The sequence below is a fragment of the Capra hircus genome, chromosome 4 (genome assembly GCF_001704415.2).
Source record: "Capra hircus breed San Clemente chromosome 4, ASM170441v1, whole genome shotgun sequence".
NCBI classification, from domain to species: Eukaryota; Metazoa; Chordata; class Mammalia; order Artiodactyla; family Bovidae; genus Capra; species Capra hircus.
Genome location: NC_030811.1, coordinates 59276778 through 59300291, shown reverse-complemented (window position 1 = coordinate 59300291; position 23514 = coordinate 59276778). Strand labels below are relative to the sequence as shown.

General features: G+C 42.9%; 1 protein-coding gene across 1 annotated transcript in view; it reads left to right on the top strand.

Annotated features, from left to right (window-relative positions):
* The window catches only part of KIAA0895 (KIAA0895 ortholog), a 56629-nt gene extending 42956 nt beyond the window's left edge, over positions 1-13673 (top strand). The window contains exons 6-7 of the mRNA XM_005679189.3: positions 9548-9645; positions 11627-13673. Coding sequence (XP_005679246.2) covers positions 9548-9645; positions 11627-11788 — 260 coding nt within the window. The 3' untranslated portion in view covers positions 11789-13673. The remainder of the gene's footprint in view (positions 1-9547; positions 9646-11626) is intronic.

Here is a 23514-nt window from a genome sequence, read left to right as displayed (position 1 = left end):
CCATGTAGTGCATGGGATCATAAGGGTTGGACACGACTTAGGGACTAGACAATGGCAACTTAACGTTTGTCATTGTAAAGAGCACTACAATCCACACTTGGCTACCATTATCATTTTAGACCAGGGTTTCTGCCAGATATATGCCAAGGAGTGAGATTGATGGATCACTCAGTTCAGTTCAGTTCAGTCGCTCAGTTGTGTCCGACTCCTTGAGACTCCATGAACCGCAGCACGCCAGGCCTCCCTGTCCATCACCAACTCCCAGAGCCTACCCAAACACATGTCCATCGAGTTGGTGATGCCATCTAGCCATCTCATCCTCCATTGTCCCCTTCTCCTCCTGCTCCCAATCCCTCCCAGCATCAGTGTCTTTTCCAATGAGTCAACTCTTCGCATGACGTGGCCAGAGTATTGGAGTTTCAGCTTCAGCATCAGTCCTTCCAGTGAACACCCAGGACTGATCTCCTTTAGGTATCTCTATTTTTAGTATTCAGGTAACCTCCATTTGTTTCTGCAGAGTGGCTGCTTCAAGACTCCATTGCTTTTAGCAGGGTAGGAGGGTTACTTTTTCTCAGTGTCCCTCTCCAGCTTTTATTCTTTGAAGACTTTGTGGTGGTGGCCATTCTGAGTGCCGCCAGGGGATATATCTAGTTGTCCTTTTGATCTACAATTCTCCAATAGCAACCCAAATAGAGCAGATTATCGTATGCCAATTTTGTGTTTAAAATTGTGAGATGAACATATACCTCTTGAAACTGGCTACGTAAGTCTGCTTTCTTATAAATTATATTTCTCAGCTACCCCAGCACATTTGTTTAGGGCAGGTATCTTTCACCACCTCCCAGTCTTTCTGAATATGATGTGCCCTTTTGTGCCTGTTTTAAAGGTGTAGTTATAAGAAACAGCCACATGGTGGCAGGCTTTATTGATGCCCCAGTCTATGACTCAAGAAACTAGAGCCTTCTGAAACTTATTTTTCCTGGGTCATAAATGAGAATAGAGGTACCCTGGAGAAGGGCATTGTAACCCGCTCCAGTATGCTTGCCTGGAGAATTGCAAGGACAGAGGAGCCTCGTGGGCTAGAGTCCATAAGGTCGCAAGGACTCGGACGCTACTGAGGTCACATAGAACCCAACCAGATGAGAATGCAGTGTTTCACAACACACAGCCCAGGCTTTCTGTGCCCTACTTTTCCTTCAGCCGTAGCGCATCCCAGTGCTCCAGGAGCCCTGTGCGGGCTGCTGTGACGCATGCCTGTGGTGACTCTAAGGAAGGAGGCTAGAGAGAGAAGCCAGCACCAGGAGACGTGGAACAAGGTGACGTTTCAAAGCGTGTCCGGTCCACAGAGTCTGCCTGCCTTTGCGGCACTAGGCGCCTTTGGCTGTGGGAGCGCCTGCTGAATCTGGAGATTGTGCTCCCATCCAAAGGGAACAGGGCGCTCCACGTCCAAGGTCATTTGCTGGCACAGTCTTCCCAGATCCTTCAGCCCTCTGCCAGCCCTGGTGTGGGACAGTGGCCTGCTCTCACCCTGTGGATATGTGTCTACCGGGATGCCGAGGGTCCCGTGGAAGAGGGCAGGCACTGTCTTTTTAATCTAAGTTTTTGTTGATACTGTAGTATAAATGATTTACAGTGTCACATTGATTTTAACTGTGCACACACATGGTTCAGTATCAGAAAGACAGAGATCAGCTCTTTTTAGGCTTTTTTTCCCGTAGAGTTGTCAGTGTTTCTTTCATCCTGTTCCCTGTGCTATACACCAGGTCCTTCTTATTGATCTATTTCAAATGTATAAACAGGTACCTGTTAATTCCAGTGACCTAATGGAATTCCTTGCTCCTGCACCTTCTCTTTTGGGGCATCATATGGATTTTTTTTTTTTTTTCCTTTGTGAGCCTCTTATGTATTCTCAGGCTCTTTTTTTTTTTTTTTTTTGCTAAATCTTACTTTTCACCCCTAAGTGTTATCATAGAATATATGTCTTTCTCTGATTTGTTCACACAGTACATGTTCTGCAGCTCCAGCCGTATGTCCCCAAATGGAATTATTCCATTGGTTTTCAGGAGAAGGAGTATTCCTCTGTGTGTTTGTACCTAAGCTTCTATATCCCTGCCTCTAGTGATGAACATCTTTGTTGCTTTTCTGTCTGGGCTGTTTTAAACTGTGTGGCAGTCAAGGGTGAGGTGCGTGTATCTTTATGCGTTGTGGTTTTGTCCCTCTACCAGCCAGGAGTACAATTGCTCAATTGTCAGATGACTGTATTTCTTTCCCTGAGAAACCTCCATCCTGTTCTGTTGATGTCTGTTAGCAGTTTCCATTTCCTGCCACATTGTACAAGCATTCTTTTTTGTGCAGGCCCCTCTCCATCATCTATTGTGTGTAATCGTTCAGTGATGGGAATTTTGTTGACAGTCGGGGAATACACTTCTTTTGATTTACAATTCTCTGGTAAGGAGCAATATGATGTGTGTTTTTCTGGGAAACGTTTTGTGTATAAGAGGGCTTGATGAAAATTCACCTCCTGAAATTGGCTTCTTGGAAGTCTGGCCTCCTATGAGTTCCATTTCTCATACCTACACCGGGACGTTTCTGGATGGCAGGTATGCTTCCTACCTCACGGTCCTTGCATATATGGTGTACTCCTCAGCGCCTGTTTTATGGATGTCGTTACGAGAATGGCCACCAGGGGGCAGGCTTTCTTCAGACTCAGACATCGAGAGGCATCCTGCAAGTTTTTTCCCCCTCCTTGGGTTGTGAATGAGAGTGGAATGTGGCAAAACACAGAGCCCAGGGCTTGTCTGTGTTTCTTTCCTCTCCCTTCTGCTGCCCTGCGTGAATCCAAACCCTCGAAGATACCTGTGCATTTTGGTGTAAGCCACACTTGGGGCAACTCTAAGGAAGGCAGCTAGAGATAGGGAACCCATCAGCAGAAGAAGGGGAGACCGGGCGAATTTTCAGAGCTCTCCAGTCCACGGAATCCACCTGCCTTAAATAGGCTGTGGGATGTGCCCACTGGATCTGGAGATTGTGGTCCCATTCAGAGAGGACCAGGAACTATGGCTCCAAGCCAGGTCATTTGCTGGCACAGCCTTCCCGTCTCCTTCAGCCCTCTGCCAGCCCTGCCTTCAGACACAAGCCTGTTCTGACCAAGTGTGTCCACCGGGACCATGAACATCCTGGGGAAGAGGGTAGGCATTTTTTTTAATATTTAATTTTTAGTTTATATTGAAGTATAGCTGGTTTACAGTGTCATGTTTATTTTCGCTGTGCACCCACATGATTCCGATTCAGATAGATAGAGATCTACCCTTTCTAGGCTTCTTTTCCACAGATTTGTTAGGCTGTAGAGTCTAGTTCCCTGTGCTGTGCACTAGGTCGTCTTTGAGAATATATTTCAAATCTATAACTGGGTACCTGTTAATCCCAGTGACTTAATGGAATTCCCTGCTCCTGCACCTTCTCGTTTGGGGCACCCTATGGTGTTTTTTTCTCCGTAGTCTCTTTTGTTTTCAAAGCTGCTCTTGTCTTGATAAATCTGAATTTTCACCTCTAAGTGTTATCATACGGTATTTTTTCCTCCTCTGGTTGTGTTCACGCAGTATAATGTTCTGCTGGTCCAGCCATGTGTCCCCAAATGGCATTATTCCATTTCTTTTGGGGGAGGAGTAATAGTCCTTTGTATGGCTTGTATGTAAGCTTCTATATCCCTGCCTCTCATGATGGATATTTTTGGTGGTTTTCTGTCCTGGCTTCTGTAAACTGTGCCACTGTCAAGAGTGTGGTGTGTGCATCTTTATGCATTGGGTTTTTGTCCTTTTACTAGCCAGGGTTGCAGTTGCTCGATTATCAGGTGACTCTATCTTTCTTTTCCTGAGAAACCTCTGTCCCGTTCTGCTGATGCCTGTTAGCAGTGTCCATTCCCCGCCACATCGTAGGAGGGGCCTGTTTGTCAAGGTCCCTCTCCAGCATCAATCGTGTGTAATCATTCGGTGATGGCCATTCTGCTGACTGCCAGGGGATCCAGGTCTTTGTCCTTTTGATTTGCAATTCTCCAGTAAGTAGTGATACGTGTGTATTTTGGTGGGACAGTTTTTATGTATAAGAGGGTGTGATGAAAATTGACCTCTTGAAATTGGCTTCTGGGAAGTCTGCCTTTCTATGAATTCCGTTTCTCGTGCCTTCGCCAGGACATCTCTGGATGGCAGGTATGCGTTCCCATCTCACAGTCCTTGCATACATGCTGTACTCCTCAGTGCCTCTTCTATGGGTGTAGTTACAAGAAACCGGCCACCAGGCGGCAGGCTTTCTTCATGCCTGGGTCAGAGACTCAGGCATCCACAGTCATTACGAAAGTTTCCCTCCCCCCCTCCCCCCACCCGTGGGTTGTGAATGAGAGTGGGCTGTGGCAAAACACCCAACTCAGGGCTTGCGTGTTTCACTTTCCTCTCCCTTCTCCTACTGGCCCAGGTTAATGTCAGCTCCTAGAAGATCTCTGTGCAGGGTGCTGTGAGCCCTCCATGGGGCAACTGTAAGGAAGGAGGGTAGAGGTAGGGAACCCATCAGCAGAAGAGGAGACCGGGTGACTTTTCGAAGCTCTTCCAGTCCACAGAATCCACCTGCCTTGGTGGGCACTAGGGAGAAATAGGCTGTGGGATATGCCCGCTGGATCTGGAGATTTGGTCCCAATCAAAGAGGACCAGGCACGACAGCTCCAAGCAAGGTCATCTGCTGGCACCGCCTTCGCGTCTCCTTCAGCCCTCTGCCAGCCCTGCCTTCGGACACAAGCCTGTGGATGTGTATCCACCGGGACCCCGAGGATCCCGTGTAAGAGGATAGGCATTTTATTTCTTATTTTTTAGTTTATATTGAAGTATAGCTGATTTACAGTGTCATGTCTGTTTTCCCTGTGCACCCACGTGGTTCAGATTCGGATATTTAGAGATCTACTCCTTTTAGGCTTCTTTTCCACAGATTTGTTAGGGTTTGGAGTCTGATTCCCTGTGCTATGCACTAGGTTCTCTTTGAGGATATATTTCAGATCTGTAACTGGGTACCTTTTAATCTCAGTGACCTAATGAATTCCCTGCTCCTGCACCTTCTCTTTTGGGGCTCCATATTTTTTCTTTTTCTGTGTAAGTCTCTTTTGTTTTGTAAAGCTGCTCTTATCTTGATAAATCTGAATTTTCACCTCTAAGTTATCATACTACATTTTTTTTACTCCAGTTCTGCTGGTCCAGCCATGTGTCCCCATTATTCCATTTCTTTCTTGGGAGGAGTACTATTCCTTTGTGTGTTTGTACCTGAGCTTCTATATCCCAGCTGCTCGTGATGGACATTTTTGTTGTTTTTCTGTCCTGGCTGCTGTAAACCGTGCCGCAGTCAAGGGTGGGGTGCACGAGTCTTTATGCATTGCGGCTTTGTCCCTTTACTGACTATGAGTGCAGTTGCTCGATTATCCGGTGACTCTATTTCTTTCCCTAAGAAGCCTCGGTTCTTCTGACGTCTGTTAGCAGTGTCCACTCCCCACCACATCGTAGGAGGGGCCTGTTTGTCGAGGTCCCTCTCTGGCATCGATCGTGTGTAATCATTTGGTGATGGCCATTCTGCTGACTGCCATGGGATCCAGGTCTTTGTACTTCAGGTTTGCAGTTCTCCACTAAGGAGTGATCCTGGTATTTTGGTGGGACAGTTTTTATGTATAAGAGGGTGTAATGAAAATTGACCCTCTTGAAATTGGCTTCTGGGAAGTCTGCCTTCCTGTGGATTCTGTTTCTCATACCTTCACCAGGACATTTCTGGATGGCAGGTATGCGTTCCCATCTCACAGTCATTGCATACATGCTGTACTCCTCAGTGCCTCACCGTATTAACGGTGTAGTTATGAGAAAGAGCCACCAGGCGGCAGGCTTTCTTCATGCCTGACTCAGGCATCCAGAGCTATTCTGCAAGTCTCCCCCCGCCACCCCGCCCCCCGGGTTGTGAATGAGAGTGGAATGTGGCAAAACACACAGCCCGGCGCTTGTGTGTGTTTCTTTCCTCTCCCTTCTCCTTTTGGCCCAGGGGAATGCCAAGCCCTTGAAGATCTCTGTGCAGGGTGCTGTGTCCATACTCTGGGCATCTCTCATGAGGGAGGCTAGAGATAGGGAAGCCATCGGCAGATGAGGCGGCCAGGTGCCTCTCAAAGCTCATCTGGCCCACAGAGTCCACCTGTGTTGGCGGGCATACCAACAGTTGGCTGTGGGATGTGCCCACTGGATCTGGAGATTGTGCTCTCATCTCAGGAGGATCAGGCCCTACAGCTCCAAGCAAGGTCATTTTCTGGCACAGCCTTCGCATCTCCTTCAGCCCTCCGCCAGCCCTGGCACACAAGCCTGCTCTGACCATGTGGATGTGTAATCACCAGACTGCAAGGAACCCCTGGACGAGGGCAGGCTTTTTTTTTTTTTAAGTTTTGGTTGATACTGAAATAGCTTATTTACAGTGTTGTTTTTATTTTTCCTGTGCACCCACATGGTTCCGTTTCAGATAGATAGAGATCTACTGTTTTTAGGCTTCTTTCCCCATAGTTGTTAAGATTTGGGGTTTAGTTTCCTGTGCTGTACACTGCTCAGCCTTGTCCGACTCTTTGTGACCCCATGGATTGTGTCCTGCCAGGCCCCTCTATCCATGGGATTCTCCAGGCAAGAATACTGGAGTCGGTTGCCATGTCCTCCTCCAGGGGATCTTCCTGAACCAGCCACCAAACCCAGGTCTCCCGCATTTCAGGCGGATTCTTTACCATCTGAGCCACCAGGGAAGCCTGTGCTATACACTAGGTCCTTTTTGATGATCTATTCAAATGTATAAATGGGTACCTATTAAATCCTAATGACCTAATGAAATTCCCTGCCCGTGTACCTTCTCTTGGGGGCACTATATGGTTTTGTTTTTTCTCTGTGAATCTCTCAAACTGTTGAGGTGTTTTTTGTTTTTGCTAAATTAGTTTCCACCTCTTAAGTCTTATCATAGAATATGTGTCTTTCTCTGATTTTGGTCATGCAGTATAATGTCCTGCAGGTCCAGTCGTGTGGTCCCAAATGACATTATTCCATTTCTTGTTCATGAGGAGTCGTATCCATCTGTGTGTTTGTACCTAAGCTTCTATATCCCTGCCTCTCTTGATGGACATTCTGTTGCTTTTCTGTCCTGGCTGCTGTAAGTTGTCGGCAGTCACGGGTGGGGTGCATGCGTCCTGAAGCATTGGGAAGCACTGTGGTTCTGTCCCTTACTGGCCAGGAGTGCTACTGCTCGATCATCAGGTGACTCTCTTTCCCTGAGAAGCCTCCATCCTGCTCTGCAGTGTCTGTTACCAGTCTCCGTTGCCTGCTGCCCCAAGGATGCCCCTCTCTAGCATCCATCCTGTGCAGGTATTTGGTGATGTCCATTCTGCTGCTGCTAGGGGGACACACCTTGTCGTTTCGATTTGCAGTTCTCCAGTAAGGAGCATATCGTCTGCATTTCCTGGAACACGTTGTGTCTAAGAAGGTGTGATGAAAACTGACCTCCTGATACTGGCTTCTGGGAAATCTCCCGTTATGTATTCCATTTCTCATACCTACTCTGGGACACTTGTGGACGCCAGGTATCCTTTACCTCCTAAGCGCTTGTGAATATAGTCGACTTACATTTCACTCTGCATCTGCTTGCTTATTTATATTCAGATGTAAGTTTACTCCTTTTTGCTTTTTTCTAGTTTAATGTGTGACTAGTAACATGCAGAATTGTTTATTTAGTTCCTGGAATTTTTGAGCTTTGTCAGATTGCTGAGCCAGCAATGTGGGTGGGTTCCTGACACAGGTGGTTGGGTATGATGTTGGAGGTGAAACTCCCAGTGGGTTCACCAGCCTTTGACACAGTTGGGAGTTGGTCTTTGTGTCCTGATGTTTTTGTTGGCTTGCTGGTAAGTGGGACCTGATCTGCAGTGCTGGCTAAGATGCCCAGAGTGTCTCGAGCTGTTGTCCTGCTGGTGGCTGAGGCCCACCAGGTGTTACGACTGCTCTCACCTGCTGCGGGCTGGGCTGAGTCCTCGTATAGGAAACTGCCATTGTCCCAGGGCTTGTGTATGTCTGCCTGTGGCTGGGATTTATTTCTACCTGGCTTATTGCTTGGTCTGAGATGACCCAATATTGGTGCCTTCAGGCTGGTGAGTAGGGTGGGCCTGGAACCTGGTCAAAAGGGTATAAGCTGCCGGGAGGATTCCAAAACAGTTTTGCACCAGTTGTGCACAATTCACAGCACCAGTTCTGAGATGGTAGAACCAACTCCCCAAAGTGGCCATCACCAGTGCCTGGATCCCCAGGGCGACCTCTGCCTTACTGGAAGATTTGTTAGGATCGACAGTAGTTCTGACCAGGCTTCTTTCAAATTACTGCTCCTTCTCTGGTTCTCAGGGCATGTGAAATTTTGTGAGCACCTTTTCCTTTGAAAGTGGAGTCTTTCTCTTCCACAGTGTCTGGATCTCTCCAGAGTAAGTCCCTCTGAACTTCAAAGCCAAACACTCTGGGGTCTTGTCCTCCCCACACAGGACGCCTGGGCTGGGGAGGGGGATGTCCGGCTTATTCTCCTGCCCCTTGTGAAGGCCCCTCTCCCTGCCATTAGTCTCCGTTTGTAGTCTCCCACCGATACTGCGATTTCCCCCTCCTGCCCACCTAGCCGTGGCTCCTCCTCTGTGTCTTTTGTGTAGAGATATTTTCTGGTAGGCTTTGGTCTTCCTCACTGATACTTGGTCTGTGAATTGTGTAATCTGGGTATGCCTCTGAGAGGAGCTGTGCTTAGGGTCTTCCTAGTTCATCATCTTGGGAACTCTTGAACAATAATTTCTTAATATATGATCCTCCATTTGGTAGAATTCTAGTTCCCTCTAGTCCAAAACCTAGAGCAAAAATTTTAAAAATTTATACAAGTTATGTCATGATGGGAGAAAGGTTTTCTTCGTAAGTAGAACACCATTTTATATCTAGGCTCAGCTCTCATTCCTGGTTTTCATATTACATATTCTTTATAAATTCAGTTCTAGTTTTTGGTTTCATTGGGGGAAGGAGTAGTATCAAAATCATCTACAGTTAATTTTAATAGAGTAAAGGGTACTATTTAAAAACAACAAAGGGATTTCTGAAATCTGTTCTACAGCTTACCTTCCCCAGCCTTCCCCACCCAGATGGCTTCAGTGTATCATGGGAGTTAAGTTTATGATCAGAGGGTGGGTGGGATAATTATGAATCCTGTATTTTAAATTACTAGTGTTTCTTTAGGGGAAAATGCTGTTTTGATGATGGGGAGCCAGGGAAAAGGAATTCTTAAAGGGAAGCTACTCGGCTGCACTCATTTGTGGTAGTTCTTAAGACCTTGCACCTTACATTCTATGTTACGGTGATAGTTAAATTTCTAATTTTGCTCCACCCTTTTTTTTGTTATACACAGGACTGATTCCTCTAGTAAAGTGAATGAGCTGGTATCTAGTTACTTAGCTTCTTTAATCAGAAAGTAAACACTGTTTTGGTTCCTCCAGGGTGTTTCAGTAAAGACCAGGTATACTTGGATGGTATCCTGCAAATCCTCCGCTATAGAGAGACCATTGACTTCCATCTTCTGACCACCCTGGGGAAGGTGAGTGAGGCCAACAGCACACCCAGACACACCAGGTCAGCATTTCCTCCAGCTCATTTCGTGATTAAACAGGTCTCAAGCTGAAACTCTAACAATAAAATCATATTCCTTATGTGATGATAAGAGGGAAGAAATGGGGTTCTGTCACAGAACCAAGTTATAATATGTCTTTGTGGACAGTAAAGGAAATTTGCAATCATTAATTTTTATATGCATATTTTTCTAAAATATTTTAAGGTGAGCTGCAGGTGTAACTCTACTCATCTTCATGCGTTAGCATGATCTCCCAAGAACAAGGATATTCTGACATGACCATATGATTTTCTAAAGAAATCTGTCATTGATTCCACATAATGCCTGAAAAACAGCCCACTTCCTATTCTCCAGATCATCTCTAAAATGCCCCTTGTAGCTTTCTCATGACCCTAAAGCCAGTCAGGATTTATGCCTTGCATTTAGTTGTTCTCTTTAAACTCTTGATTTAGAGAGTCCCTCTCACCCTAGGCTTTTTCTTTTTTGTGACATTTTTAAGAATCCAGGACAATTTCCTTGAGAATTCCTAGAATCTGGACTATCGGATTGTTTGATTTTCCAGGCAAGAGTCCTGGAGTGGGGTGCCATCGCCATTTCTTATAATTAGCTTTGAGTTAAACATGTTTGCCAAGAAATGCTGCTTAAATGAGCCATGTGTCTCCCCGTGTGCCACATTAGACAGCATGTGTTATTTTGTCCCATTATTAGTGACACTGTGTTCAATTACCCGGGTAAGTTAGTTACTGCCAGATCTTTCCTTTGTAAAGGTACCTTTATCACCATTGCATTAGTAAGTAAGTTGTGGAATGATACCTTTAAATGTACTATTCTCTAACCTTTCTAGAAATGGTTTTAACATCTCTTGATGATTTTTGCCCAAGTCAGTTATTACACTGGTAGTAGCCAATTAGAGATCTTTGAATGCTGTTGCATTTCACTCCTCCCTTTTCTTCAGCTCTTCCAGTGACTGCTCTCATGCTTTTAAAAACATGTCTACATGTTTCCCAGCAAAGTAAAATATTCTGGGCTCACCTTAGATATTTCTTCAAGGAAGTCTTGATTCCTCTTAGTGGGAAATGATATTTAGAAAACAAGATCTCAGCACAAGGCGTGTACATCACCTCTGGGGTGCTGATACTTCTAGACTTTTTCAATGAGCAAATTGTATATTTGTTTTAAATCACAAGGACATTCTAATTCAAATCAGACACCACAAGGTGCTTTTACAGCCCTTTCCATTCCATGTGTGTATCTTCTTTTTCTTAAAATGAGAACCTTATTTCCCAGCATTAGTCTCATTAAACTCAGAATGGTTTAAGATAAAACTACATCAGTATCAACACCAAACCTATTTCCTATCACCTACTACCGTTAGTGACATAAATATTCAATAAAATAATTGAGTGTTGATCAGAAGATAATACTTAAAATGAACCATGTTTTGGAATTTCACATTGCACAGATAATTTATAGAACTTAAAATTTTTATCCCTAAGCTTAATATAGTACCTGTGAAAGACTGGCTTCTTCCTCAAATGATGAAAGAGATGTGAAATTTTCTAAAATATTTAAAAATTTCAAAGCAAGAGAATTTAACAAAACACAAATTGTATTTCTCGAACTAAATAGAAAAATTTAATATATAATTGTGCTGATTTTCCTATTAATACAGCATTTACATTCTATTTTCTCAATTCTTTTAGATTTAGGCAGGAGATTTGTTTAGTTTAATTTCTAGACAAACTATAAGTCCAAGATAGATTGTTAAATCACATACTGACTTTTCAAAATATGGTGATGGTATGCATCTACACAGTGAAGTTTTATTTTCCAGGTATTAATTTAAAAAGTTTACCTACTTCAAACTTCACTAAGACCAAGGGAAGAAATTGCCCTTCAGAATGTAACTGGTAGTTATATTTAAAAATTAACCCATCCCTTTTTTCAGGTCTCTTATGAAGACGTGGATCGCTTAAAAGGATTGGCAGTTACTGAAAACATGAGGGTTCCTCACTTTCTGCAGGACCATGGCCGATACATGGAGCACTTAGAGAAGATCATGGAGGTGAACGACCTGACTGACAGGGAACTGAAAGCCCTTATATGCTAAACAGTTTTCTTGCGGACGTAGCTGAGTCATACCTCCATGGATATTGCCAGTTAGGTGCAGCTGGCACCAGCAGACTTATAAAAGAAGACTGGGTTTACATGAGTTTTCTGAAGAATGATCTGCAGTATTCAGCTAAATATTTAAGTTGAGAACAAATGTTAAACTGTTTCCCTAAAATGTTTCTGAAGGCTCCAGGGGAAAGTTACTCCTGTTCTTATCTGAATCTCAGAGTCAGCTGAAAATACTGCTGATGAGTGTCTTTGAGGAATCCTGGTCAAATGGCATGATCAGCTTCTTCCTGAGCCATAAGTGTTGGTCTTAGTGCCCCTGCCTGAGCACCAAGCCCAGCTCTGCCTGGAGATTGAATTCTAGTGTTGTTCAAACTCCAGGGAGTCTGTCTTATTTAATAAATAATGGTAATTACTCTGAAAAATCAGTCTGTATTGTATCCCCAAAAGCTAGAAAATAAATTTAAGACTTATTTTCCTATATGTTAAGTAATGTGGAAGGGAAAAGCAATTTTTAAAGTGATTCATTTTTGTCCAGTTATCCCTTAGCTAAACTTGGTTTTCATTTGCTGAAATATATCATACCTCTTCAAAATGTTAACCAAGTTTTAGGGTCTTTTCTCCCCATTCCTCTCTATTCCTTTTTGTTAATGAAAATACAAGTCTCAGAGAGGTTTTTCTACCTAAATAGTTGGGCAAGAGAGAAGCCACTTACCTTTTTTAAAATTAAATGGAGCAAGGGGCTGGATGTTGACTGGGTAGCATCTACAGTAAGCTTAACTATACTCTGAGAAGCAGAATTTCTGGGCATTGCTATTTGATACACTGGCTCTGTGATATTGGCTCAGAGTATTTAATCAAAATCTTTGACTTCATCAAGCCAAAAATGACATAGTTTAAATTTCAAAAATTTTCTGTTTCATTACACTTATACCTAGCTTTGTAATTTATCAATTTCAATATATACTTGTGTGTGTTATATATATATACACACACACACACACACACATACTTGGGATCAAGTGGTTTTTCAAACAGCTTTTTCAGTAATCAGAAAGGATACTGCTGTAAATACCCCATTCAAAATTGCTGTTGTAATTTCTACCCAAAGTGTGCGAGTGTATCTTTACCTCAATTCAGGCTTAACTATGGTGCTAACACTGGTAGATGTACTCCGCAAAGCCTGGTTCACATCCATACTAGGAAAGGATTTTAGAAACTCTTTTGCAGACTAGGTTATGTGATTTTTCTCTTTACATATCTAGAAGGGCTTGCCTCAAAGAATGATATACTTCAAACTGGCACCTGGCAGTTCTTGCAAAGCCACACATTTCGCCTAATCGAGCAGGCCAGGCCCTTTGGGGCACTGACGGTGCCCGCACCTGTGTCGTGCTGGCTGGAGTGTGCCCTGCACTCTGCAGGGCTGGGGGCACAGTGCACCGGTATTAACCAGACACCAGAATACCACTCTTGTCCCTCCAGGCATCATTTACCTGTAGCAGAGTCACCCAGTTTCAGCTTTTGTGTAGTGTTTTCTGACTTCACTTTCAAGCTTATCAAAGGTAATTGTGAAAACAATGTTTTATTAACTGAAATTGAAACACACACAGAAATGGCAATATTGATGTCCTGTGACTTAAGACTAAATGCGTATACATTCAACATTTGTAGGCAATAACACTGCTAATCTTATGTTGTGGTTTAAATATAAAGGAAAACCATAGCAGCCTTAATTTCCTATTGGTAGGATTGTTTGTGTGGTTTCAGTCCCTGCATTTTAAAATGGATAGATATTATATGATCTGAAAAAGGAAAACCTTTCTTGCCTTACTGCTTTGGTATAGAGACAAAAAACATGAGCACTATCTGGACAAAAAGAAAAAAAACCTTAAATCACATTGATAAAGATAGTTCAAAAGTTAGCACTGAACCAAAAGTAGTTTAAGATTAGCAGAAATACTTAAAGAGCTCTAAGCTTTAAAAGTTGAGATTGAAGATTTAATGTTTATTCTCTTTCTCAAAATAACATTAAGGTCAGTCTTGTTCTCGCAAAATAAAAGTTTTTAGAAATAGAAAATTGTAGCAGCGGTACTTAGAATAGTTGAAGGTCATACTAGTTTTAATTAGAATAATCAGTTGCTATAGGTTACTGATTAGGATTTCATCAATTTTGTCCACTGTAATTCTAACATAGCTGTGTCAAAGTCTGATAAACTGTTAGGTTTTTTCACAGATTTGAAGTGAAATTGTTTGCAAACAAATCCATAGTCATCTTTATATTTTCACCTTTGTAAAAGTGTTTAAAGTATGTATCATTTGTTTTATATCTGAGCATTTTGTGTCCAGCTGCAATAGAAATAAATAGCACTGAGGTTCTCAAATTAACTATGTTGCTATATATGCATGCAAACTTCTGTTCTTTTGAAACTTATATTTTTATTGTGGTATTTCTGGGTATTTATTGTGGTAAGTATTTCAGTACCATCAGTAACATCTGTCTTCTAGTATTCTTATTTATAGAGAAATACTGCATTTGCCACACTCTACCTTTCCTCTAATTAGCTCAGTGTATCTCCCCATGGGGCACAGGAAAAAGAGAGGGAAAAAGTCCGTCTTAATTTACTACCCTGTTTGTTTAGTTATGCATAACCTCCTGAGGAGTAGGCTCTGTGCTGTGTATTAGAGGTCCTCTGATGAGAAAGACAAGAAACGTTCACACTCCAGTGACTAAGAGGCACAGACCCAGGTTACAGCAGTACCAGTACCATGCCCAAAAGCATTCCCAAAAGAATGAAAACCAGAGTAAACAGGTCTGCTCATGTGTTTGAAGCATAGAGAGAAAGATCACTTGCAAAGTAATAAGCATTCACATTTTATTACCACTATTTGCATGGCTTGTTTGGAGCCTGAGCAACTTTAGCCTAGGGACTAAAGAATACAGCTGTTTGGGTCATCAGAGGCCCCGAGGCGATCCCTTAAGCAGGTGCCCAAGGGAGTCAACACATTGGCCTTGTCAGTTGGCTATAATTTCATTTTTGTTCATTCTGATTCCAGCAGCTAAAGAAATTAATCCAGTGTTTGTTAGCTAGCTTTAAGAATATGTGGAATTTCAAGTACTCAGAAAGCATATGGAGAGGAAGTGAGAGGGCAGCCATCTCTAAGCCAAAGAGAGAGGCCCAGAACAGATCCTTCCCCTGTGGTCCTCAGGAAAAACCAAACTTTACAACACCTCGATCTTGAACTTCTAGCCTTCAGCTGTGCCTGGAGAAAAAGGACAAAGCTGAGAGAAAGCGAAAATCTGGCCACTGAGAAGCAACTACTGAAAATACATCTCTTCTAGCTGCCTTCACAAAAGACAAGTGACTTCAGAAGTGGCAGCAACCTGGCTGAGTCAGTTTTCCCTTGTTTGTGTCACCCACCCCAAACAACTTGCCACCCATCTACAGACACAGCTGACTTGGTGAGAGCTTTGGGATCCAGCACCACACGCCAGGCAGCCTGGTAGGAGTCTCTCCTGCCCATGCACTGGCTAATAGGCATGCAGGTCCTGGCTTGGACCCTGCAGTGGCTGTGAAGCTGCTGCAATGTGGAAACCCCTGGACAGTACTGTCTTAGACAGTCACCCACAGACAAGAGCGCCTTTGTGGAAATCTGCGTTTCCAGTGGAGCATTTTCAGCACACTTGTGGAGCAGTAACTGAGCTTAGGTTTTGAAGAGGAAGAGTTTGATTTTACCCTCGTTACCCTTCCCCCAAGATGGCACAGTTCAGGGCCAAGAGAGACCTCCTCAGCCTGTGGTTTCTCCTGGATGGGAAAATGTGAGTGAGTTTGTTCCCAGCTTTTCCAACTGCGTGGGAAGCTGCCAAAAGGATCCATTTCTCTCCTGCCTCCTCCAGATGGCAGACTCATGAGCTGCATGGCAGGGAAGTGAAAAGTTGGTTTGAGAACAGCAGAGAGGCTCTGTGACCCTATAAAGCCCTCCAAGGGTCCTGGGGCCTCCCAGGTGGCACAGTGGTAAAGAACCCACCTGCCAATGCAGGAGTTCTGGGTTCAGTCCCTCGGCCAGGAAGATCCCCTGGGGTAGGAAATGGCAACCCACCCCAGTGTTCTTGCCTGGAAAATTCCATGGACAGAGGAGCCTGGTGGGCTGCAGTCCATAGGGTAGCAAAGAGTCAGACACAACAGCACGCATGCAAGCACATGCATGGGTCCTAACTCAGGGTCCCGTCGAGAAGCTAGCCCACAGGGGACACCTTAACTGTGGATCTCCCCAACTGGCCCATGGGAACCAGCAGTGCTCTAGTGCCTCACACACACGCACCATCCTATGGCCAGCTCCGTGCCTGCACTCCTGAGAGCAAGCAGACTGCTAGTGAGCATGAAAAAAAAAAAAAAATGCCAGCCTGAATCTGCAGGCCAGAGAGAGACCACAAACATGAGCTTTAGCCCCACTCTTGGGAAAGCAGAAGGGAGTTGCCAGCATCTAGCTTTCTGCATTGCAGAATCAAGAGAAGACATACAAGCTTAAGAATTCTGCCATAAGAGAGCAAGGACTGTGGAGCAGACTTAACCATGGCTAATGAGAGAAAGCCTCAGAATCTCTAGCAGGGATGGCTAAAGTTACTTCTCTCCTGAAGCAGTTACTGAAGACTAAAGGAAGTGACTGCTTCTTCAACCACAAAGGCAACAAAGCAAAACTTTAAGAGAATTTGACACTACTAAAGGATTATGATAACTTCAATTGATCCCCAAAACATGGAGATCTGTGATTTACATGAGAAAGAGTTAAAAATAACTGTTGTAAGGAAGCTCAGCTAAAAACAATTTTGATGAAATCAAGAAAACATGAATAAAATGAACAGTTTAGCAGAGAAATCATAAAGAACCAAATTCTGAAGTAGAAAACTACAATGAATGAAATGAAAAATAGCATATCAGGATGTATCAAGCAGAAGAAAGAATCTGTGAGATAAATGATGGGAACTTTGAGATTATTCAGTCAGAAGAAAACAAAGTGAAAAAGAATAGTGAAAGCCTACATGATGTATGGATACAATCAGAAGAAAAAAAATTGCAAATTATTGGCATTCCAGAGGGAGAAAGGAGTAGAAAGCTTATTAAGGAAATAATAGCTGAGAATTTGAGAACAGGAGAATTTCCTAAATCTGAGGAAAAATTTGGAAATTCATTGGTCAAACTCAGAGATCGTCTTCAAGACATGCCACAATAAAACTGTAGAAGACAGTCTTTAAAAGGGCAAGAGAAAAGAAGCTTGAAACTTACAAGGGAACCTCCATACTATAATTAAGCAGATTTCTCAGTGAGCACTTTACAGGCCAAGAAAGAGTGGAGTGATATATTCAAAGTGCTGAGAGAAAACTGCCAACCAAGAACATTGTCTATGGTAAAAAGTTGTTCATCAGAAATGAAGGAGAGAGAAAGACTTTCTCAGACAAACTAAAGTTGAGGAAGGTCATTACCACTAGATCTGCCTTCCAAGAAGTACTTCCAAGCACAATCTCAAAAGGATATTTTTTGACAAGTTGATTCTAGAGCTCTATTAGACAATACATAAAAATTTTAACATGTATATCCTTAATGCAACAATTCCACACTTATTCATCACAAATACACTGTATATACATGTGCAAAAATAATATATGTAATGTATCCTTGTGCAAAGATATAGAATACTTATATGTTAAAACTATACAGCCTATTTAAAAACTACACAGCCTATTTAAAAATAAAGTATACCTGTATGTATTGATGTAGATTGTACATCACTGTAGAACAATCTCCAAAATTTATTAAGTAAAACATATTTCAGAACAGTGTTTAAGTCAGTTCATATTTGATTTTTGAAAAGGGACGGTATGTGTACGTACATGTACACACACTTGTATAGCCACAGCCCATCTCTGGTAAGCTATGCAAGACACTGGTGGCATTGAAGGACTGGAAGTCAGAAGTAAGAGACTCATTTTCACTCCATACTATTTCTGTTTGACTTCACTATATGCACATACTGTCTTTAAAATTTTCTTGCATTTTTGAGTCCATGTTTATTGCTTTACTTGGTATGGATGTGAGCCAAATTCTAGGTTTAATAGCTGCATTTTGAAACTTAAATTTCATATTAGAAAATGAAATGATACAAAGTGTCCTTTCCTCCTGTGGCTCCCATTGCTGCAGTTCTCTCCCACCAAAGATAACTATATTCAGTTTCTTATAAAACTTACCACTTCTTAGATACACAAACATAAAATATAAACATAAAATATATATATATATAGGAGAAGGAAATGGAAACTCACTTTAGAATTTTTGCCTGGAGAGTCCCACGGACAGCCTGGCAGGTTATAGTCCATGGGTTGCAAAGAGTCAGACATGACTGAACAACTAACACGTGTGCACACATACACACATATGTAATACTTTCATCCCTCATCGTTTTTTACAGAGAGATTCAGTTCAGTTCAGTTCAGTTGCTCAGTCATGTCCGACTCTTTGCGACCCCATGAATCGCAGCATGCCGGGCCTCCCTGTCCATGGCCAACTCCCGGAGTTCACTCAGATTCGCGTCCATCGAGTCAGTGATGCCATCCAGCCATCTCCTCCTCGGTCGTCCCCTTTCTTCTCCTGCCCCCAATCCATCCCGGCATCAAAGTCTTTTCCAATGAGTCAACTCTTCACATGAGGTGGCCAAAGTACTGGAGCTTCAGCTTTAGCATCATTCCTTCCAAAGAAATCCCAGGGTTGATCTCCTTCAGAATGGACTGGTTGGATCTCCTTGCAGTCCAAGGGACTCTCAAGAGTCTTCTCCAACACCACAGTTCAAAAGCATCAATTCTTCGGTGCTCAGCTTTCTTCACAGTCCAACTCTCACATTCATACATGACCACTGGAAAAACCATAGCCTTGACTAGATGGACGTTAGTCAGCAAAGTCCTCTGCTTTTGAATATGCTGTCTAGGTTGGTCGTAACTTTTCTTCCAAGGAGTAAGCGTCTTTTAATTTCATGGCTGCAATCACCATCTGCAGTGATTTTGGAGCCCAACAGAGAGATTACTACCATATAAATAATTCTGCATGTGTTGCTCTTTCCACTTAATTACATACCTTAGAACCAAAGTCAAAGTCAAAAAATAAAAATAGACTGGACATTTTAAAATATTCTTAGAGAAAGAAACAAGATGGCAGATAAAAAGAGCTCACCTTCTCTCACAAAAACACCAAAGTCACAACTAACTGGTGAATAACCATCAGAGAGAGAGACTGGAACCCACCAAAAAAGATATTCTACTTCGGAAGACGAAGAAGAAGCCACAGTGAGATGGTAGGAGGGGCAGTTTCGTGATATTATCAAATCCCACACCTGCCAGGGGCTCTCCCACATGATTGAGTTCTGAGTCCCATGTCAGGCTCCCCAGCCTGGGGGTCTGGCACTGGGAAGAGGAGCATTTGGCTTTTGAAGCCAAGTGGGGCTTGAGAGCAGGAATGCCACAGGGGAAATAGGGACTCCACTCTTGGAGGGGGCACACACGGTTTCATGAGCACTGGGAACCCATGGGCACCTGGAACAGTTACCTGAAGGCCTCGGGGGTGTCTTCCTGGGGAGGCAGGAGTCAGCTGCAGCTCACTTAGGGGGAAGGACACTGGTGGTAGAGGCCCAGGGCATATAGTGCCCGCTCTCCTAGGGGTTGCTGTTTCGGCACCGAGACCTGGCCCCAGGCCCCACCCAACGGCGTTTAGGCTCCAGTGCTGGAATGCCCCAGGCCAAACCACCAACAGTGGGGACTCAGCACCACCTACCGCAGACAGGCCACCTGAAGTCCTGAGCCCACAGCCACCTCCAAACACATCCCTGCCCACCAGAGGCACATGGCTTGGCTTCACCCACCAGGAACAGGCACCAGTCCCTCCCATCAAAGCCTGCGTGAGACCATGGAACAGCCTCATCCACGAGGGGGCAGACAGCGAAAGCAAGAGGAACTACGAAACTGCAGCCTGAGAAGTGGAATTAGACAAAATGAGGCAGCAATGAAATAGGATCCGGATGAAAAAACAAGATAAACCCCCAAAACTAAGTGAAGTAGAGACAGGAAATCTGCCTGAATAAGAATCTGGAGTGATGATAGTAAAGATGATTCAAGATCTCAGAAAAAGAATTATTATAGCACAGGCTGAGAAGATACAGGAAATGGTTAGCAAAGAGCCAGAGAGTTAAAGAATAGAGATGAACAATAACTGAAATGAAAAATACACTAACTAGAAGGAGTCAACAGCAGAATAAATGAGGCAAAAGAGTGAATAAGCGAGCTTTAAAACATTGATGGAAATCAAAGCTATGGAACAGAATAAAGAAAAAGAATGAAAAGATATCCTAAGAGACTACTGGGACAACATTAAACACCAATATTTGCATTATAAGGGGCCCAGAAAGAGAAAACAGAAAGGGCCTGAGAATATTTGAAGAGAGAATAGCTGAAAACATCCCTAAAATTGGAAAGAAAATGCTCAAGTCCAGGAAGTGCAGAGAGTCCCATACAGGATAAATCCAAGCAGGAACATATTAATCAGACGGACAAAAATTGATTGAAAATGGCAAAGAGAAAATATTAAAAGCAACAAGGAGGGAAAGCAACAAAAATATACAAGGGAATCCTCATATGGGTATCATCTGATTTTTCAGCAGAAACTCTGCACATGAGAAGGGAATGGCAGGATATATTTAAAGTGATGAAAGGGAAAAACCTACAAAAATACTCAGCAAGGCTCTAGTTCAGATTTGACAGAGAAATCAAAAAGCGTTACAAACAAACATTAGGAGAATTCAGCACCACCAAACCAGCTTTACAGCACATGCTAAAAGAATTTTTCTAGGCAGAAAAGGCCACAACCAGAAAGAGGGAAATTATGGATGGGAAAGCTCACTGATAAAGGCAAACATACATATTTTTCCACACACAAATATGGTATCAAAACCAGCAATCATGAGAATAAAAATGTAGGATATTGGAAATGCATTTGAAATTTAAAAACTAGCAACTTAAAAAAAATCTTGTGCATGTGTGTGTGTGTATCGAGAGAGAGACAGAGAGATGCATACACACACACACACACACACACACATAGAGAGAGCAAAACCCTATGGTAACCACAAGCACAAAATCAACGATACACACTCACAAAAGAAAAAGCAGTCCAAACAGAACACTAAACATAGTCATCAAACCACACGAGAACAAGAGAGGAAGGGAAGAAAAAATGACCTTCAAGAACAAATCCAAGACAATTTTAAAAATTGCAATTAAAGCATCAGTTCAGTTCAGTTGCTCAGTCATGTCCGACTCTTTGCGACCCCATGAATCGCAGCACACCAGGCCTCCCTGTCCATCACCAGCTCCCAGAGTTCACTCAAACTCATGTCCATCGAGTCAGTGATACCATCCAGCCATCTCATCCTCTGTTGTCCCCTTCTCCTCCTGCCCCCAATCCCTCCCAGCATCAGGGTCTTTTCCATTGAGTCAACTCTTCGCATGAGGTGGCCAAAGTACTGGAGCTTCAGCTTTAGCATCATTCCTTCCAATGTACACCCAGGACTGATCTTTAGGATGGACTGGTTGGATCTCCTTGCAGTCCAAGGGACTCTCAAGAGTCTTCTCCAACACCACAGTTCAAAACCATCAATTCTTCAGCGCTCAGCTTTCTTAGTCCAACTCTCACATCCATACATGACTACTGGAAAAACCATAGCCTTGACTAGATGGACCTTTGTTGGCAAAGCAATGTCTCTGCTTTTGAATATGCTATCTAGGTTGGTCATAACTTTTCTTCCAAGGAATAAGCATCTTTCAATTTCATGGCTGCAGTCACCATCTGCAGTGATTTTGGAGCCCAAAAAATAAAGTGACACTGTTTCCCCATCTATTTCCCATGAAGTGATGGGACCAGTTGCCAAGATCTTAGTTTTCTGAATGCTGAGCTTTAAGCCAACTTTTTCACTCTCACTTTCATCAAGAGGCTTTTTAGCTCCTCTTCACTTTCTGCCATAAGGGTGGTGTCATCTGCATATCTGAGGTTATTGATATTTCTCCTGGCAATCTTGATTCCAGTTTGTGCTTCTTCCAGTCCAGCATTTCTCATGATGTACTCTGCATATAAGTTAAATAAGCAAGGTGACAATATACAGCCTTGATGTACTCCTTTTCCTATCTGGAACCAGTCTGTTGTTCCATGTCCAGTTCTAACTGTTGTTTCCTGACCTGCATATAAGTTTTTCAAGCGGCAGGTCAGGTACATATTAATAATTACCTTAAATGTAAACAGATTAAATGCTCCAACCAAAAGACATAGACTGGCTGAATGGATACATAAACAAGACTTGTATATATGCTGTCTATAATAAATCCACTTCAGATCTAGGAAAACACTGAGATAAAAGTAAAGGGATGGGTAAAGTTATTCAAATGAAAATCAGAAGATCTGGGGTAGCAATATTCATATCAGACAAAATAGACTTTAAAGACTTAAAAGAGACAAAGAAAGACACACATATCAAGGGGAGGTGTTGGAAAGTTTGGTTTTTCCTGAGGACCACAGGGGAAGGGACTGGTGGTGAAAGTAATGTCCAATGCTGCAAAGAAAAACATTGCATAGGAACCTGGAATATTAGGTCCATGTAAATTGGAAGTGGTCAAATAGATGGCAAGAGTGAATACTGACATTTTAGAAATCAATGCAAATGGGGTAGGAACAGGTGAAAATTTAATTCAAGTAACCATTATATCTACTGCTACAGGTACTAATCCCTTAGAAAAAATGGAACAGCCCTCATAATCAACAAGAGAGTCTGAAATGCAGTACTTGGGTGCAATCTCAAAAATGACAGATCTCTCTTCCTTTCCAAGGCAAACCATTCAGTATTGCAGTAACCCACATCTATACCCCAACCACTGATGCTGAAGAAGCTGAAGTTGAATGGTTCTGAAGACCTACAAGACTTTCTAGAACTAACACCAAAAATAGTTGTCCTTTTCATCATGGATTGGAATGCAAAAATAGGAAGTCAAGAGATACTTGGAGTAACAGGCAAGTGTGGCGTTGGAGTGCAAAATGAAGCAGGGCAAAGGCTAACAGAGTTTTGTCCAGAGAACACACTGGTTGTAGCAAACACCCTCTTTCAATAACACAAGAAACAAGTCTACTCATGGACATCACCAGAAAGTCAATACCAAAATATTGACTATATTCTTTGCAGCTGATGATGGAGAAGCTGTATACAACCAGTAAAACCAAGACTGGGAGCTGAGTGAGGCTCAGATCATGAACTCCTTGCAAAATTCAGACTTAAAGTGAAGAAAGTAGGGAACACCAGTAGACCATTCAGGTATGACCTAAATCAAATCCCTTATGATTATGCAGTGGAAGTGAGAAATAGATTCAAGGGATTAGATTTGATAGACAAAGCACCCAAAAAACTATGGACGGAGGTTCATAACATTGTACAGGAGACAGTGACCAAAACCATCCCCCAAAAAAAGACAGGCAAAGAGGCAAAATGGTTGTCAAGGAGGCCTTACAAATAGCTGAGAAAAGAAGAGAAGTGAAAGGCAAGAGATAAGAAAGCCATCTTAAGTGAATAATGCAAAGAAATAGAGGAAAATAATAGAATGGGAAAGACTAGAAATCTCTTCAAGAAAATTAGAGATACCAA